We start from the raw sequence: 19,084 nt of genomic DNA, 5'->3' as shown, positions 1-19,084 counted from the left end.
AGACAATTCTTAGAATCTATATCTAATCGATGTTTTAGTCCAGCCTACGCATTTGAATTTTTTCTCGAGGAGTCCACGTATTAATTGTAAGAACAATATATTTTCATTTATGAACTCAGTTATCATAAAGACGTTGAGGTGGAGCTTAGCCAGCACAAGCTATAATACTTTACAAAGAGTATCGACTAAACCTCACATGAGTAATCGACTGTATTAAAGTGCAGAGTCGATAAACTTGCGGTCCAAACGTAAAGATATCCAACATATGGTCCGGGTAACCAAACATATCATGATAGTATAACATGTCACAAAATACGGCACTAGCGGATTCGTGTAACTATTCAGCGGAGACAATTTTGTGTCCTGCCCTACTTTGATTCTTGTGGTAACACATTTTACGATGTCGATTATATATGTGTTGTTGTAATCAACATAAAGGAAATTGACCACCTATATCTCAACGGACGGTCCCCCGCCACTCTACGGTGGTCGACGTCACCTCTGCGGACGCGTGTCGACTCAGCTGTCGCGCCTGTGTTTGGGGTTTATGTTTTTTAGTAAAGTTCTAGGTCAGCAGTACTGAGGTGAGCCTCCCTGAAGGGGCTAGGTAAAATAAGTTCAAAAGAGTAGTTCCCCCCCCGAGGACGAAGGGCCGATGTGTTATGTGACGGACTCCTTCCGGATAACCACCATAAAAAAGAAAAAGACACTGTAATAGAAAAACTTGGTGACATCACAAATAAATAAAACAAACCACTGCGTAGGCTAGGTATGACGATGAGAACCGAAGTTGACGGTAGGTGGTTTGTTATACTATATAGAGGCTGGAGGGGTATTTATTTGGTTTTAGACTGTGCACACTCTTACAGAAAAACTTGACAAGACAGCAGTAAGACGCTACAAGAAGTATTTGAGTCAGTTTTACTCTTACTTACTTTTACCGCGTGACCGTACAAAAGCGACGATGCGGAACTAAACCTCCAGACCGTTCGACCCGTCGCCGGACGTTGAATCCAGCTCAGTACTGTTTGTTCCATATCTTTTGTTTTTGTGTCTTACCCTTATTTGCTTGCGTCTTTCTACTGTCCTATTCCTGTGTATGCTGTCCATGGTCTGTCTCTATGTGCTGTCGTTGGCTCTGATCCTGTACAAGTGTTGTCGTTCGCTGTCCGTTTTGTTGCCGCCTGCACGCGAGAATTTTCACGGAAACCTAAACTACGTATGTCACTATAACTACTACTATCGAGATAATTGCCCACAAACCCGGAAAGTGAATCTTGGTCTTCTTAGACAACTCCTCTACTTTGTTGTCTAAACCTCCTTAACTATGTGGAATGTAGAAATGTCACTGCAATAGAATACGATTATTAATTTGTTGTAGTTGATCGTACTAATGTTTTTCCTGTCAAACCTGATAACCATTGCTAATCGCGATGACTTTATGTAATAATTACGCTTTGACCTTAAGGGATACTGAGCATTCGGACATTCTGTAGTATAGACTGTTCATTTCCAGTGGTATCATTCCGCCCGAAACGCGTAATACGAGTAGTTGTACTTCCTTACTAAAGACTTGAAAATACTAATAAATTAACAAAAATAACCAACACAGCTCAGTAGAATTTAGTTGAGATTGGGGTAACGTTGTGTATTGATGTGTATTATTGATGTTTAAGGATTTGTTAGCTGTTTATAATACAAAGTACGTTATTGTCCACAGTCAACAAACGGTGGAAGATTAGTTCAATTTGACAATCTCACCGACACCAACCTCGTCCAGATTGTCGATCATCGGGTCGGGATCGATCGTAAGACGTGCAAAACTACGGGTCGTTCAAAGATGATCTAAAACTTACAGAATTTTAATAAATGTTCGGTTTTTGCTGCATGGGACGTGAACATTTACAAGGTTGTTATCCCAAAGAGTTATGAGATTAAAGGGGAGGAGCTGAGGAAAAAGGAGCTGAGGGATAGAGCTATGCAATCTGGGCCCGGGTGTCCTCCTACCGCTCCGCCCTCGGACTCATCCACTTGCTCCTCTCTCCCTCCCCCTCGGTCGTCGCCAATCTCCTTACTCTTGAGGAGAGGAGACTCGGCCCAGTAAAATTTTCTGCTAGATAGTTAACTACTGTCCTCGGTGTCTACGCTGTCTACACAGTACCTGGTGACATATATAAATGAAACTCCAAGTAATTGTCACGCGCTATTACTCTGTTTTGTCCGATGTCTACGGCCTGTATATGTGTGGTGTGTGTGTGTATATAATATAAATTTATAGATGTTAATGTCTTAGTTTGTTCATACCTCTCGTGAGAGTCATTATTGCATTGTATTAGTCTCTGACCTGTATAGGGAGAGAGGGGTACACGCAGCGACTTTACCCTTAACTTCTACTGCGGTGTTTCAACATAAATGTCGATCGGAAATTTCGATTCGTATCCTGTGGTTTGGTTGACTCTGGGCCCAGACAGGCGGGCGGTAGATGCGTAACGGGATGTTGTGTGTGTGGATGTGTGACATGGTGTGTGTGGATGTCGAGGATTTCGTATAGTCCATCGTCGGCAACACATAACCAAAATACACTTCGTGATTTACCAGAAACGTTTTATAACTGAGAAACAACATTCATAGATGATTGATGTCGGTTATTTCTCCATCCGGGACGGAATATGACTCAGTTATATATAATATGTGTGACGGGGACGAAAGACGTGCCTGGACGTGTCGGACGAGAGTGACATTTGGACGCATTTGCCGGCAAAGTTCGCCAATGTTTATATAGGTCCCCTACGTACGTCTCGACAGTAACCGAAACTCTATTCAGGCGCACGCATTGCGAAGTGGCAAGGGCCTTTACGTAGGCACCGTTCTCGGCACCTCCTGGGTAGTCACCAGAGGAGCCCAATCCGAGGAGGTCCTCTCGCGCGCGCGCGCGCGCGGGAGTAGGTAGGAGCTACCGAGCCAGGAGCCTAAAGACGTAAATCTGCGTTTAACTCTACAGGAAAGTTGTACCGCGCGACCTTAGTAAAGGCGCCAGTGTTGGCCTCCTGGCCTCCCCGAGCTCCTCAGCTTCCCTCCGCCTTTTAATCTCATACTATTTGGAGATTACAGCAATAACCAGGCTGTATCGCGCGACAAACGGACGACTTATATACCTTACTAAAAGAGCTCAAGTCCGTGTTTGTCCGGAATACACGCGCTCCGTTATCTCTGTAATCTCCAAATAGTTATGAGCGATTAAAAGGGGAGGAGCTGAAGGAGCTAAGGAGACCCCAGGAGGCCAACACTGGCCTTTACCGAAAGTCGCACGCGGTACGAACTTCATGGTAGAGTAAAGAGATTTACGTGTAGCCTCCTGCTCGTCAGCTCCCTAGCTATCTCCGGAGTAGAACCTCCTCGAGATTGGCTCCGTCTGTGACTACCCAGGAGGTGCCCGCGAAAGGTGCCTACGTAAAAGGCCTTGCCCGGACCCTTCGCAATGCGCGTGCCGAGCTGAATAGAGTTGTTACTGTCGGAGACGTACTTAAGGGGACCGTATATAAAACCATTTGCGGCGGGAACTTGCGCTGCGTTCCAAATGTCACCTCTTGTCGGACACTCGCAGCGCACGTCGTTTCGGTCTCGTCACGACACTATTATATATACTGAGTCCTATATTGTACCGGATGAGAGAAATAAACGACCAATCATCTATAGAATGTTTGTTTCTCGGAGTTATAAAACGTTTCTGGTAAATCGACCGAAGTGTATTATTTTCATGTGTTGCCGAAATCGGACTATACGGAATCCGACATCCACACACACCGATGTCGCCAATCCCACACACACAACAATGTTCGCATTAGGCCCCGCGCTGTCTCGCCGCCGCGCGCGTCCCACCACAAAACCACAGGACTACACGAATGAAAATTATCCGGATGAACGATCTTATGTTGAAAACCCCCCGGGCAGTACAACAGTTAAGGGTAAAGTCGCTGGTCTCTCTCTCCCCCCCCCTATACAGGCCTCAGAGACTAATACAATGCAATAATACTCTCACCGAGAGCTATGACAAGAGCTAAGACAATAACATATGATAAATATTGGCTCTTATATACACACACACACGACACATATACAGGCGGGTAGACGATCGGACGAAAACAGCAGTACATATGGCGTGAGCAATTACTTAGTTCATTTCATATATTCACGCAGTACTTGTGTAGACAGCGTTAGACACGGAAGGACAGTAGTCACGACAACTTACTGCAGAGAAATTTTACTCCGCGGCTGAGTCTCCCTCTCCTCAAGAGTAAAGAGATTTGGCGGGGACGACGAAGGGAGGAGAAGAGGAGCCAAGGGGAGGAGTCAGGAGGCGAGCGAGTAGAGGAGCACCCCGCGCCCTGATTCAATAGCTCGCTATCCCTCAGCTCCTTTCCTCAGCTTCCTCCCCTTTAATCTCATCACCCGTTTGGAGATAACAACCTTGTAATGTCCGTCCCCATCAGCAAAAAACGGACATTTCTATTAAACATGTGTTTAAGTTTTCATCGACTATTGAATCGCCGTCGTTTTGCACCGTCTTACGATCGATCACCGATATTCGACACCTGTGGAGAGTTTCGGTGCGGTGAGTTCAAATTGAAATAAATTTCTCACCGTTTGTTGACTGTGGAGGGCAATAACGGTACTTTATTCATAAACACAACAAATCTTACATCAATAATACACAGAATCACAAAAGTTACCCACAATCTCAATCTAATTTACTTACTGTGTTGTTATTTTTTGTTAATTTATTAGTATTTTCAAGTCTTTATGAGGAAGTACAACTACTGTGATTACGGTTCGGGGAATGTATAATCCACTGGAAGATACCAACAGTCTATACTTAGAATGGTCCCAGATGTCGGTATCCCTTAAAGTCACCAAAGGCTAATTATTACAATAACAGGTCAACTTGGATACAATGTATCGAGGTTTGACAGAAGAAAATTAGTACGATACACTACAACAATTAATAACTATTCCTATTGCAGGTGACATTTTCATTTCACAAGTAAGGATCTAACAACAAAGTACGAGAGTTGTCTAAAGAAGACTGGGAAGATCACTTTTCGGTTGGTGGGCAATACTCGATATAAGTAGTTATAACGCACATACGTAGGTTAGGTTTCCGTGGAAGAATTCTCGGGTGCAGGGCGCAACAAAGGACCAGGAACGACAACACTTTACAGGACTCACGCAGACAAACGACAGACCACATAGAGACAGACACATGGGACACATACACAAATAGACAGTAGAAAGACAACAATAAGGTAAAGAAACCCACACAAAAACACAAAGCATATGAACAACAGTACTGAGCTGGATTCAAGTCGGGGACGGGTCCGAACGTGTCTGAGTTTAGTCCGCTAGTCCTTTTAGTAACGTCACGTCCGGGTAAGTAAGTAAGTAAGAACTGACCAAATACTTCTTGTAGCGTCCTTCTACTGCTGGTCTTGTCAAGTTTTTCTGTAGAGGTGTGGACACAGTCTAAAACCAATAAACCCCCCAGACTCTATATAGTAAACAGAACACCACGCACTTGGCATCGTCTACCTAGCCTGCAGTGGTTTTATTATTTTATTGCACCAAGCCTTTTTCCTATTACAGTTTTTTTTATGGTGTCATCCCGGAAGGAGTCCGTCGACATAAACATGGCCCCTGTCCTCTGGGGGGGAACTACTCCTTTGAACTTATTTAACTAGCCCCTTAGGAGGCCTCACGCTATTACTGCTGACCTAGACTTACTAAAAAACATAAACCCCAAACACAGGGTCTACACAGCTAGTGACACGCGTCGCAGAGGTGACGTCGACACGTGAGTGGGGGGACGCGTGAGATATAGGTGGTCAATTTCCTTATGTTGATTACACAAACACATATATCGCACATGTTAAATGAGTGTACCTACGCACAATCAAAGGTAATGGAGGAAACCACAAACTGGTACCTGGGATAGAGTCAGGTCAGCCCAATTTACAAAGCAGAGGGCCGTAGGATTTATGTCACGGGATATTATTTAATAGATCAATCATTGCAAAGTTTTCCAGGTCGGATGCGTAAGACTGAAAATGAGGCTTTCAAAGGAGGTATAATTTAATTTTTGTTTAGTATTGATAAGTAAACTTGAGTCAAAGATTGCTGCAACTCCACCTCCTCGGCCCGTGCCTCGGGCAATATGAGTATTGATATGGCTGGGTGGAGTGGCCTCATTTATGCTGACATATTCTTCATGTCTCAACCAAGTTTCAGTGAGACAGCATATATCAATATTATAATCTGATATTAAATCATTTACCAGTATTGCTTTAGATGCTAGAGATCTTATGTTTAAGAGACCACATTTAATCTTCCTGTTTTGTTGCACTGTAGTAGTTGTTACATTTACTTTTATTAGGTTATTATGTATGACACCTCTATTAGGTTTTACCTTAAATTGTCCTTGGGCAGACACACACACCGTTAATATTGGGTATTTTATTGGGTTCGGGATTCCTATGGATGACTGCCTAGGAGAGAGCGCAGAGAAGCGTGTAAGACTGCGACTCTGCCTCCTGGTCTCAACTCCAGTTTGTCATGGATTAAGTCCACAAAGCCCTGAAATGTTTGCCGAAATGAGATTTGCACCTTCCAAAGTAGGATGATTGTGTTTCACAGTTTATTGGCAGTAATGTGAATGGATAACACTTCCGATTGGCTTTGGGGTTTTGTGAAAAATGTTGTACAAAGAGGAATTATTTACGTGAATATTTAGCCAAAATTGCACAGGGTGCTTCGAGCGTCAGGGGACGTTCATTGGATTATTGGATCGTGCTTCATTAAGTAAATATTGCAATGATAACAACAACCATCTAATTTGGACACATAGCACAATAACTGTAGTCAAAAACAGCCTTTGCCTACTTTAAAACATGGAAGCTTATCAAAACAATATTTGATTATGTTATTCATCCAACCCTGTTAATAGGACTGAATGCCAGTTTGTAATTTCATTTGATTCATTAAGATAAGAAGGGCCGCTTCAAATGTTTTTGAAGTTTTTAATCCATCATTTATGTAGCTTTTAAATCATCCAAAATACTCTTCTGATTGATATCATAACTCTGCTGCTCACCGCTGTTCTCGGCTATACCCCACTGGGATACCTGTTCAAGTAGATAAACCAATGATCTTTTTGTGACCCATATACAAAGTCATAATGGAACATCTCTTACATGACACTTATCTCAAAGTATACAAATAAATGTTAGTCAAACTGCTGACTATTTATTTTTGTAATGGTTTTTTTGTTTGTATATTCAACATAAAACCTCTTACTTAGAAAAAATGTAGAGAGCTAAAGTATAAAGACATAAATAAAAGAATACATTTGTTTGCCTTAGACATTTCCCACTGTGTGATAAATCTTCCATTTAAGTTGGTAAGTAATTGTTTACATTATATAGACCTCTCTTATATATCCATTCACTGCTCTCATATATCTATAATTATCAATCACACATTTATATTTCCAAGGTATACAATTGTGCATTCCTTGGGTATTGAACAAGCCAGAATGTCTCCAACAGTAGCATACACATTTACCCAAAAGGTACTTAGTTTAAATTGACTAGTGATTTGTGGCTGTCCACATCACAGAGCAGCGTGTTCCAGTCCCTGTGTGGTGTGATTGAAACTGTAGGTAACTGCCTCTTCCATCCCCTGACTGATGTTCTGTGTGCCTGTGCTTCAGCTGCTGCAGGAACAAGGGGTCAGCATGCGCACCTCAGCGGAGATGGAGATAGTGAGGGAGATGAAGGAGAAGTGCTGCTGTGTGGCTCTCAACTATGAAGCTGAGCTGAGTCAGGGGGGGCCGTCCAGCGGAGAGATGCATTACAACATGCCGGATGGACAGATCGTCACCCTCAGCTCTGAGAGGTTCAGGTAACCGTCTGCACATCGAGGACACTCAATGTACTCTAGAAGGCTGGAAAGTCATTTCATTCAGCATTGGAGGACAGCATTGGCTCTGTGAAACATACTAAACAAAAAGAGATCTATCATTAGCATGGTACCTCTGCCAACTGAGAGTGTGTTTATAGGAAGATCTATTTTATTATTTGTGTTTGTCAAGCAAGTGCTGACCAGTTCCTCTGAGGTATAAAGCTTACTTGAAAGCAAAGGTGGGAGAAGTCCTCAGATATTGTACTTGAGTAAAAGTAGAAGTACCAGAGTGTAGGGTTACCCTGTTACAAGTAAAAGTATTAGCATCTAAATATACTTAAAGTACTAAAGGTCAAAGTACTCGCAATGCAGATTTCAGAATAATATATATGATATGTTTTTATAATGATTGATCACTAAAGTGTTCTCAAAGCTGGTAAAGGTGCAGCTAGTTTGAATGACTTTGTATACTGTAGGGTAGCTTGTGAATTTACTCCAGGTGGAACTAAAGTCTGATTTAACACTTGATTATATTTCACATCATTCATCCACATCTGTAAAGTAACTAAAGGGATTAAATACATGTAGTGGAGTAAAAGTACACCATTTACCTCTAAATTGTAGTAGAGTAGAAGTACATAGTAGCAAATAATTGAAATACTCAAGTAAAGTGCACGTACTTCATCATTTTGACTTAAGCACAGTACTTGAGTACATGNGCCCTCGAGCTGGTTTCTCCATTCTTATCTACCCTACATTTAACCCTTACTTCCTATCAACTTTTGTCCTCCAAAGTTTGACTATTTATAAGAATTTAGTATAAGTACCATATATGTTCACCTTTTACTGTAAGGCATATTGATCCTACTTATTTACACAGATTGACTTTTTTTAAAATGTATGTTAGTGAATAGACCCTCATTTACACAAAACCAAACCTTATTTTCAGAGTATAAAAGAAACCAAATGTTGAATGATTTCAAACACATACATTTTTTTCTTTTTTCTTTGTTAAGAAAAGGAAGGAATGCCAAATAAAAGTATTTGTTGAATTGGTTGAAAGTGATAACACGGCCCTGTGAGAGCGGAGCAGCGGACTGACCTGATGTGGAGCCACTGCGCGCCGTCAGCCCGGCCAGGCGCTGCCTCTGCTGGAGGAGGCAGCTTGAAGAGGTGAGAGGAGAAGCCTCTGCAGCGGTCGATGTTCGCAACACCCAGCTCCTGCACACCACACAGAGAGACACTTCAGACCACAGGGAGACTGCGGGCGGGGCGGGCACACACACACACACACACACACACACACACACACACACACACACACACACACACACACACACACACACAACACACACACACACACACCAACACACACACACACACACACAACACACACACACACACACACACACACACCAACACACACACAACCACACACACACACACACACACACACACCACACACACTTCAGACACCGGGCCCAAACACACATACAGAGCCCCCAATTCCAAAACCACGCCCTACCCCTCCGTGATGGAGTGAACTCCGTGGAGTGACACATGAGGCTCCCTCCTGTCAGATGGAGGGAAGTAAATACAGCGGCAAGTTTTGGGACGGCCTCCCCTCTCTGCAGAAACAGGAAATGCCGTAACCTGTATGTAACAACGGTTCAAAATCAACATCTTCTTTGACAAACAATGTAAATTAATAACTCAAATAAAACTCCAAACATCTTTCATCTTTCTTTAGTTTTAAACCTGATGTGATGTTTATAAGCTTCTTAGTTTTTGCAACAGTTTGTAAATATACACAACTTTATAATAAAATGCACACATTTACCTTTTTCTAGACTAAACACAGGTATGATCCTAAGTTAAAAAAGATGAGGTTATCATGAGGTTGTTAACATTTATTTTGTTAGCAGTTTATCAGTGGATGTTTGCTGGAACTGTTTGTAAACAGCGTGTTTCCTGACGGACACACACAGCGTTGAGTCCCGTCAGGTAGGGCAGCAGGTGAAGTCAGGACCGATGCAGACTCGCTGTTTGAGGGCTTGATAGCCCACTCCCACTCCACACTCGTTGGTTTGGAACAGCACTTAATGTGGTGAACGCACAAACGGAGGGTAGGGTGTAGCGGGTGGATTGGAATTGGGCCAAAGACACTTCAGACCACAGGGCCAAACACACACACACTAACCAGATGCAGATGTCAACGCTGGCTCTTCGCCTGTAATCCATTGCCCTCATCACCCGTTGTATAAAGTAACTATGTACATTTACTCAAGTACTGCACTTCCATGTTATGCTACTTTGTACTTCTACTCCACTACAATTCAAAAGTAAATGGTACTTCTACTCCACTACAATTCAAAAGTAAATGGTACTTCTACTCCACTACATGTATTTAATACCTTTAGTTACTTTACAGATGTGGATGAATGATGTGAAATATAATCAAGTGTTGAATCAGACTTTAGTTCCACCTGGAGTAAATCCACAAGCTACCCTGCAGTATACAAAGTCATTCAAACTAGCTGCACCTTTACCAGCTTTGAGAACACTTTAGTGATCAATAATTATAATCAAAACTTGTAACAGAGTATTCCTACACTCTGGTGCTTCTACTTAAGTACAAGATCTGAGTAATTTTCCCACCTCTGCTCATCACTATAACCTGTAGACAGAGAGGAGTAACTAATACTACAGGTGGTGATGTTATATTGCTATATTGACCTTGGCAGCGTTTTGCAGAGCTGTCAGCATGGCGCTCCTCCTCGCCCAGGAGCGGTAGAAGTACTTCTGACATCCATCCCAGGCTGCCAACAGCTCTGTGAACAACCTGCAGCACACAGAACAGAGAGCAGTCAGAGAGGTCATTATAGAGGATTTACCCAAGCCTAGTTTATCAGTAACATTAATGACGATAATGGAAACAAATCAATTAAGTTGTACAGGGTAAAAAAGATAAATTCTGGTGATCCATTTCATCTAATTCATGGATAATGATAAATGGGGTTGAACAGCACAACTAGAGTGGAGCAATATTGCGCTACAACGCGTTACAGTCATCAGATTACATTCGTCTGTAACGCGTTACTGTTGAGAACAGCAGTAATTACATTACAGTTACTGAGCACAAAATGATCTTATCTCTGCTATGAGCAGAGTCTCAGCAGAGATAAGCAGTCACAGCGAACATCATGGAGGAAATGCTGCTTGTTTCCACGGTGGAATCGCCGTCTTTCAGAAACATACTGAGCAAGATACAGGTAAGGGGGGCGTTACAGAGTAATCAAAAAGTAATGTGGCTAGAAGTGTATCTCATTACTTTCAGCAGTGAGTCATTTAGTACATTACTTCTTTTTTTTTTGGTATTGTGTGATGCATTACTTTTTTTGAGTAACTACCCCAACACTGGAGAGGAGTCATGGAGTTGGTGAACAGTGTCTATTCAAAATGTGCTCAGTAGTTAACATCAACCACCTAAAGCAGTGTCTCTATAAACTGGGATGTATTTTTGATAAGCCTCATAGTAAGAAAGGTGTTATTACATGCTCTCAGCCTGCTCCTGGTTCCTGACAGCAGACAGAGCGGTGGTCATCTCCAGCGGCTGCATACACAGGTTCCTCTCTGGGTCGGCGGTCCGGTTCCACAGCAGGCCTTTACGGTACGACAGACCTGGATAGGACCGAGAGATTTCAGAGTGAGGTTTGAAGAACTTGTTTTCCTTCAGAGACTTATCAGAATCAGAATACCTTTATCCATCCCAGAGGGGAAATGTACATTGGTACAGCCAAAGTAAAGAGCCAAACATAGCTTCATCTAAATTAAAAAGCATGCATAAAATATTCAAGATATAAATAGAAATTACACAAAATACAATTAAAAGATTTCACATCCAGTACCAGTGACAGTGAAAAATAAGTGTAGCATGTATAAGGTAGTGTGATAGCAGCCAGGTGATAGTAGATATATTGCAGTTATTTACAGATTTATTACAGAAGATGAATTCTCTTACTAAGGGACAGCAGCCAGTAATAATAATTATGATGAGGGGTATATGTACAGTATATTCCACATAGCAATAATGAACAACAGGGGTGTTATAGTCTTTGTTGTTATGTGTGGTGGTCTACCAGGGTCCCTGATGGCTTCCGATTAATGAGAGTGAACGCACCTATTCCTGCGAGCATCTTGAACAGTTCAGACAGAGCTCTCTGCTTCTGCTGTAGGATGTGCTTCACTTCAGACTTCTGCTTCTCCTTCTCTGCCGTCATGTCCACGGTCAGGTTCTGCAGGTCCCGCAGGTTGCTGATCACCTCACCTGAGGAGGAGTATACAAATAAACTGCATTTACCCTGTGGGGTTTGGGGAGCAATACACCAGCTCTGTGAGGTGAAGACACAAAAACAAACTACATATTTTCCTTACAACAACCTTAATGTCTATCATCAGCGGTAGGTGGAAATCTGAGGTTAAACCCTCCACTTTATCAAGAGCCTTGTGTAACTGATTCTATACTGTGTGCAGAAAAACTTTTATGGGAAGCTTGTCTGTCAAAAGACAGATATTCACTGTGTCCAGGTGGGATGGTTACCAGTGAAGCAGTCCAGGTCTTCAGCCAGCTCCGGCGCCGGGTTCTTCTTCTGCAGCTGGACGCACAGCTTCTTCATCTTCCGGGTCAGAGCCGGCAGGCGGCCCTGCAGAGAGGAGGCCTCCACACCTTCTTCTGGGACCTCAAGCTGAAATATAAAATCGAACCAAGGTTATTAATTCAGCCAAGGTTATCTCATTCAACTATGAAGAAACAAACTAAAAAGAAAGAATCCTGTAGGTGTATTTCCTATCTATAAGATTAAGTGCTACTGCATTAGCTTCACTTAAAGCCAAATCCTTTGTGAGTGCTACGTACAGAAGTTTTTTTTCATTTTTTATTTGCAAAGATGCAGTCAGAACAGTACTTATCACCATAAGTAAGGACGTGATAATAACTGATATAATAATCATGGTGAATATAACAACAACCTGCAGATCTCGGCCCTTCCCAGGCAGGGTGTTCTTCAGAGCCTTGTGGACCCGATGGAGGGGGGTCTCCTCTGGGTTAGCATCCACACTGTCCAGGCTGGCGCTGCTCCCCTCCTCCACCAGAGAGGGGGCACTCGGCCCACTCAGAGCCGCCTCAAACTTCTTCACAAACTTGAAGAGAGTCCTGAGAGGAGAAGGGAAGATGGGCAGAACAGAGGGGGTGAGAGGGCGGCCATCTTGTGTTCAAGGATTTTAAAAGACAGGGGAAGAACACAGTTCAAATAAAAAAAAGAATTGTAATAATACAAAGTGTATTAAATAATGAGAATCAAATAATACAAATTAAAGAAATAACAAATAATACATACATTTAAAAAGTAAAACAATTTAGTATGTTTATACAGAATACAATAAAATAATACAAAAATATATACATTTATTACTTCATTATTTATTAATAACACTCAAAAATGAATACACGGCACAATCTTATTGGGGTGATATGTTACCGATGCGTCTTGTCCACTGACTGCTTGATGGACCAGAAACTGACATCGTTCCATTTGGAGATCTTGACAAAGTCCTGAGAGGAACACATCACAGAGAACTTCAGAATGTGCAGCGCTGTGGACTCTGACATGTTTGCACTGGGTTTCAAGGTATTGGTATGCAATGATAAAGGAGACTCATAGAAACCTTGAGCTCCTTCTCGATGGGCTGCCTGAGCGAAGTGATCTTGGTCTGGATGCCGTCAGAGAACTGGCTGTAGTATTTGTGCAGGTTCCACAGTAGACTGGACAATGGCTCTGTAAAATAAACAAGTTAACAGGTCATCCGGATCAATAGTTCGGTCTCCATCATTGCAGGAAGCAACACTCGATATTAGCTGGTTTTGCCCTTTTGCTTTACAAAGGTCAAATGTATTTGAGGATAAACATGAACTAAAAGAGATGAGATGATAATTTCCTCCGCACTATTGAATTCAGTCCAAATCCAATCAGTGGTGTCTGAACCAGTATGTATAGTCCCATTGTAGCAGCTGACCCCGTCTGATCAACGGATCAATACACCACTCCACTAATGATGTTGTAATGAGTTGTTCTTTTCTCTATTGTCTACTTGCCAGCACTGTGAATCAGGAAATGTTGTAGGACCCCAAAGTTTTATGTTAGAAATGTGTAGTGCGGGTCCCCAGCACATAGAAACTGCCGGAGGCTAAGTTGCATATGTTGGGAATTTGCACAATTAGCATCATTTGTCTTTGCGCTCCACTGCAATCAAAATATCATGTATATTAGATTCTTTGGAACATCTTTTCACATTAAGCACCTACAGTATATCTAAGTGAGTCAAACAGAATGAAGAGTGTTGATTTGCTGCAGTGTTTTCACAGTATAACAATTATTGGTTCAGGACGGGTACAGAGGAGAGGAAGGATCACATTACAGAGTGGATCTGTTCCACATAGAGCCCTGTGTTAGGTCAGACTAAATGAACAGTGCTGGCTGACCTTGTCCAGGCTGCTGGGGGTCCAGCAGCAGCAGGTGGCAGTGGAAGCTGAGCAGCGTGTCCAGGCGGGTGTGGAACTGTCCCAGGGTGGAGCCCTCCATGAAGGCCTGGAGGGTTGAGCACACAGAGGACAGGGACAGGCGCTCCACCTCCTCCTCACCTAGAGCCAGGAAGAGAAACATTTTTTTCTGGTTATACAGTTGTCTGATAATGGGAGGAAGTATGGTTTTCAGTATTTTGTTTTGCCTTTAAATACATACTGATGAGTTATGTTGTGAGCCACCTACTGGTTGATGAATGTCATTCTTCATTGCTATTTGTCACAGTTACAGAGACATAACCCTAACACTTGGTTAAGCAGGTAAGAAGTACTTAGCTACTTTTCTCATAAAAAACATAGTTTTAGTTGATATATTTCCTAAAGTCCCCCCATGAAAGCACATTAGAAAGGACATTTTAACTCGGCCGATTACAAAATGTGTTGATGGTTTAAAAATAAATGTCATCTGAATATTTGTGTCATGGGAGCCATGATGTGTTACCTTTCTCAGCATCCTGCTTCTGCTCCTCCAGGTACCTCTCCACCAGCTGGTAGATGGAGAACCAGTGTTTGGTGGATCTCTCAGTGTGCCGCTTCAAAGCGTTGTCCAGACTGCTCGACCAGAAACTACACGTGGCACAGGAGAGGACACGTTTACATTTTGCACACAGGAACAGGAAACAGCTAGTTCTGATCCTATACTCTGGTAGAGGAAAACACTGCTAGCTGAGGATTCCAGTCCAGTTTGAATCTTCCTAATGCAGTACCTAAAAGCACCTTAAACGAGTTGACAGTATGTATTGATTAGCTGAAAATGGGATGCTGCCTACTCTCACACTAAGCATGAATATGTATTTAACAAGTAGGTAGCTATGACTTCGACTCATTGGAAAATATTTTAATAACTTTTGATCCTCAAGATTTTAAGAAGGTGCGGACCAAATCCTAAGCTAATGTACCTACCAACATTCAAACATCAAGCACAACCAACAGCAGGGCCTGCCTTTAAGGTGGTGCCGTTGAGCCATTTGACATCGCCCATGCGTAATACCCAGATTTTACATACATTTTCTCCACGTGTGAATTTTGTGCAACATTGAATCAAATTTTGGAGCATGTTTTAGGCCTGCAAAACCTTGTTTCATCTCCGAGACTACAAATATTTCTTACAGTTTAAATATTGTCCCTTTTGTATCTCGCACCCTAATCAGATGCAGGCTTATTGAAACCCTCTGTGTCTCACCTGAGCTCCAGTTTGCGCCACTGGATGATGAGCTGGGTGACTGCTTCCAGTTCCTTACGCAGAGAGACTGAGCGGCTGGCGTTATTCTCCCAGTCCTGAGGAGAGCACATAACACGGAGCTCACTTCAGTGCAACACATTTACATTTCAGAAAGTACAACTATCACATTTGGACCTGCTATTGATGGCATCTATTAAAAAGGTCACAGATTTATTTCAGTTGATTAGCTGTGTCAACACTAGGATGAACTCCCGATGGAATCATGCATGGCACATGAGCTCACCTGAGCTTTACTGAGCAGGATCTCCAGACCGTTGAGGAACTTGGCCAATGGGCTGGCCAGAGTGAAGGTCTGGATCCTCTCTATCACCACCGACAGCTGAGGACAACACACAGGGATACACATCATGTGATCTGAGAGCAACACATACCAGGCTCCATAACCAGGGTAGGATTTTCACGGCGGCCATGGCCGTCGTAGCCCCTCGGTCTGGCCGTTCTGCCCCAAAAATAATTGTACGTCCTTCGGCCACCATGGCCCTGATACTGTTAAAATCTTAAATTGCTTTAAAAGCGACAGAACAGTGGTTTCTGAACTGCATTATGCTTCGTTCACAACGGACGCGATTCGAATATTCTCATTGCTCTAACCCAGGGGTCGGCAACCCGCGGCCCACGGGCCGCATGCGGCCCTTTAAGCCCTCTGCTCTGGCTCCCTTGAGTTTAGACAAAAATAAGAAGGAAATAAAATAAAAGTATTTGTAGGACTATTTATATTTTGTTGCATGGTTGAAAATGTTTCGTATCTTGTATTTTGAGGTGATACTGTGACACATAAATAAAAAACAAAACGGTTTTAATTAGGTCAACTAAAATATGCGTCACNCTCACAAGCATGTCACAAAGATACTGCGCTGCTAGACCATGTAGGGCAGGGGTGGGGAACCAAATTTTCTCGCGGGCCGCATACGGCCCGGAGGCCGGAGGTTCCCCACCCCTGCCCTACATGGTCTAGCAGCGCAGTATCTTTGTGACATGCTTGTGAGCTATGAATCAGCTAGACTTATCAGATGATCTGCTTATTCCCTGCATCTCATCACTCAGTCATTTAGCCAACGCAACACTGTGCAACGATAAATCTGATCTTATCAGTGCTGTCTGGAATAACTTGTCTGTGGTGGCTGGAGAGTGCTTCCCCAAATGATTTAGTAGCAACCAGTAATACTTTCTAGCAGAGGGTGAAATGAGAAAAATCAATGACACTCTTGTTTTTTGTTCTTTAAAAAGGACAGCCTGACAATGTTTTTGACTGGAACCAGAGGAACAGCTCACCTGCCTCTGTCCAACGGTAACACATAATATACCTACAAGCACCTCGTGTGTGTGTGTGTGTGTGTGTGTGTGTGTGTGTGTGTGTGTGTGTGTGTGTGTGTGTGTGTGTGTGTGTGTGTGTGTGTGTGTTTGCTTAAACTGCCCCGCCCCCTCGCACACAGACGGGGGGGGGAGAGATCTCTCGTCTGGATTGGAAAGATCGAAAATACTAAAAATAATCATAGATGCATTTTGCAGTCTTTTTGCATGTTAGAAAACGGAGTTGGCGAAACTAAAACTGCAATATTATGTTTGTGTAGCATAATACGGGAGGCGTGTGGCGCAGTGTGTTGGTGTTCGGATCAGGGGGTAACAGGTTCAAACCCCACTGGAGTCAGCATGTCGTTGTGTCCCTGAGACACTTCACCCCAAATTGCTCCTGTGGGGATTGCCCACAGTAATCCCCACAGGAGTATGTAAGTCACTTTGGATAAAAGCATCTAACAAGTGATATGTAATATAATACATATGACGTATTTTTTAAATGTCTCCAGTACTGATAAAAAGACCGATAACGTCGGAGCTTAACGGTACCACGGTCTTTAATAATTCAGCCCCGGGGCCGGTTTAATACCGGGGCTCGGTACCCATCCCTAAAGACACCTCACTGACGGATACAAACACAAATCGAGGAGGATAACAAAGTAACTTCAGCTACAAATCACATTTCCTACCTTGGTTCTACAGCTCCTCTGCTTCTTTCTCCAACAGATCACCAGACGGCTTTCTGTACGGAGTTCTCTGCTGAGCTGGAGACTCACATCAACACAGTGCTGTGTGCTGTCCAGGCGCTGGTGAAGAGGAGGGAGAGAGAGCAGCCTGGAGACGTGAAGACAGGTGAGAATGATGAAGTGCAGGGTGCCCGCCACACATTTCCACCTAATTATGATACTTTAATAAGCATGCTAACAAAAACTGGGCTTTTTCAAACTACACAACACTCCAGGTTTGTTACTTCTGTGTTACTGGAGACACCAGCTTCAGACATGGTCTTTGTCAGTTGTATCTTACATTTGAATAAGTGTTGTATTTTGCATTCAAAGAGGGCATTCTACATACAGTGTAGCTAGTGATGGCCTGTGTGTTTAGTTTTTCCCTGTATTTTTAAAAGGGGAGAAACAAAGTCCTGAGCAAGGCTTGATAATGGCAGTAGTAATAATAGTATTGGCGACTTTCAAAGTCTTGTGCATGAGACAGAAAAAGGACCCGTCGTATAAAAGCCTCTGCCGATATATTAGAATATCCTGATTTTCTTGACAGCATTAATACAAATGATATAATGTTGTGTACATGTGATGTTTCAGAGGGTGCTGAGGAGGAAGAGAAAGGGGATGAACAGCCTGTTGAGGACCTGCTGAAGCCAGGTCACCTGACTTTGCTGCTGGAGGGGGAGCTGGAGGCCGAGGTGGGGGCTCTGAGTCTGGGAGAGGTCAGCGCAGGGCTGGAGAGGCTGCTGGACCTCCTGAGGACCCGCAGAGACTCCTGCCAGCCCCTGCAGCTCCAGGTACCAACAACCGATCCCTTATCAATTCAAATCAATTTAAAAATACTTGTATCGGTTTTGAAAGCACTTAATGGTCTTGGGCCTAGCTATTTATCAGATTTGCTCTTAACCGACAGTATGAGCCCTCTAGAACAGTGGTTCTCAAAGTGGGGTCCGCGACCCCCCGGGGGTCCGTGGCACTCTGCCAGGGGGTCCGTGAAAAGTTTTCAGATTCATTAATCTAAAAAATCATGATATCATTTTTTTTTCTTTTTTTTTTTTTTTTACAAAAAGCTTCATAGTTCAACAAATATTATTTTTTTTTAATCTAAAATAGTTCATAGATTACGTTCTAATCTAACAAATCTATACATTTAAAAATCAAGCGTGTCACCCGTTACCATGGAAACAACAATAACTGGTACGTCAGTCAGAGAGCGCCACTGCTAGCATACTA

At 42.9% G+C, this 19,084-nt stretch overlaps 3 protein-coding genes across 3 annotated transcripts in view; 2 read left to right on the top strand and 1 right to left on the bottom strand.

Annotated features, from left to right (window-relative positions):
- LOC104963325 (midasin-like) overlaps positions 1–7,957 on the top strand; it is a gene marked incomplete at its 5' end in the record, with an annotated part of 15,477 nt that extends 7,520 nt beyond the window's left edge. Inside the window, 2 exons of the mRNA XM_010791901.1 lie at positions 3,228–3,312; positions 7,763–7,957. Of these exons, the coding sequence (XP_010790203.1) occupies positions 3,228–3,312; positions 7,763–7,957 (280 nt within the window). The remainder of the gene's footprint in view (positions 1–3,227; positions 3,313–7,762) is intronic.
- A 56-nt stretch (positions 7,958–8,013) lies between these two features.
- On the bottom strand, positions 8,014–16,243 carry LOC104963324 (midasin-like). Its single transcript, XM_010791900.1, has 14 exons — positions 16,205–16,243; positions 16,057–16,152; positions 15,774–15,868; positions 15,033–15,157; positions 14,492–14,650; positions 13,678–13,787; positions 13,491–13,564; positions 12,982–13,165; positions 12,554–12,698; positions 12,134–12,280; positions 11,508–11,634; positions 10,690–10,795; positions 9,056–9,174; positions 8,014–8,038 (listed from the first exon to the last, which is right to left on the bottom strand). The coding sequence occupies exons 1-14, from the start codon at positions 16,241–16,243 to the stop codon at positions 8,014–8,016; spliced, it is 1,551 nt and encodes a 516-aa protein (XP_010790202.1).
- Positions 16,244–17,072: 829 nt separating this feature from the next.
- Positions 17,073–19,084, top strand: part of LOC104963323 (midasin-like) — a 9,030-nt gene continuing 7,018 nt past the window's right edge. Inside the window, exons 1-3 of the mRNA XM_010791899.1 lie at positions 17,073–17,121; positions 17,856–17,981; positions 18,449–18,648. Coding sequence (XP_010790201.1) covers positions 17,073–17,121; positions 17,856–17,981; positions 18,449–18,648 — 375 coding nt within the window. The remainder of the gene's footprint in view (positions 17,122–17,855; positions 17,982–18,448; positions 18,649–19,084) is intronic.

The sequence above is a fragment of the Notothenia coriiceps genome, unplaced genomic scaffold (genome assembly GCF_000735185.1).
Source record: "Notothenia coriiceps isolate Sejong01 unplaced genomic scaffold, NC01 NC01_scaffold00035955, whole genome shotgun sequence".
Taxonomy (NCBI): domain Eukaryota; kingdom Metazoa; phylum Chordata; class Actinopteri; order Perciformes; family Nototheniidae; genus Notothenia; species Notothenia coriiceps.
This window is presented reverse-complemented; position numbering and strand designations above follow the sequence as displayed.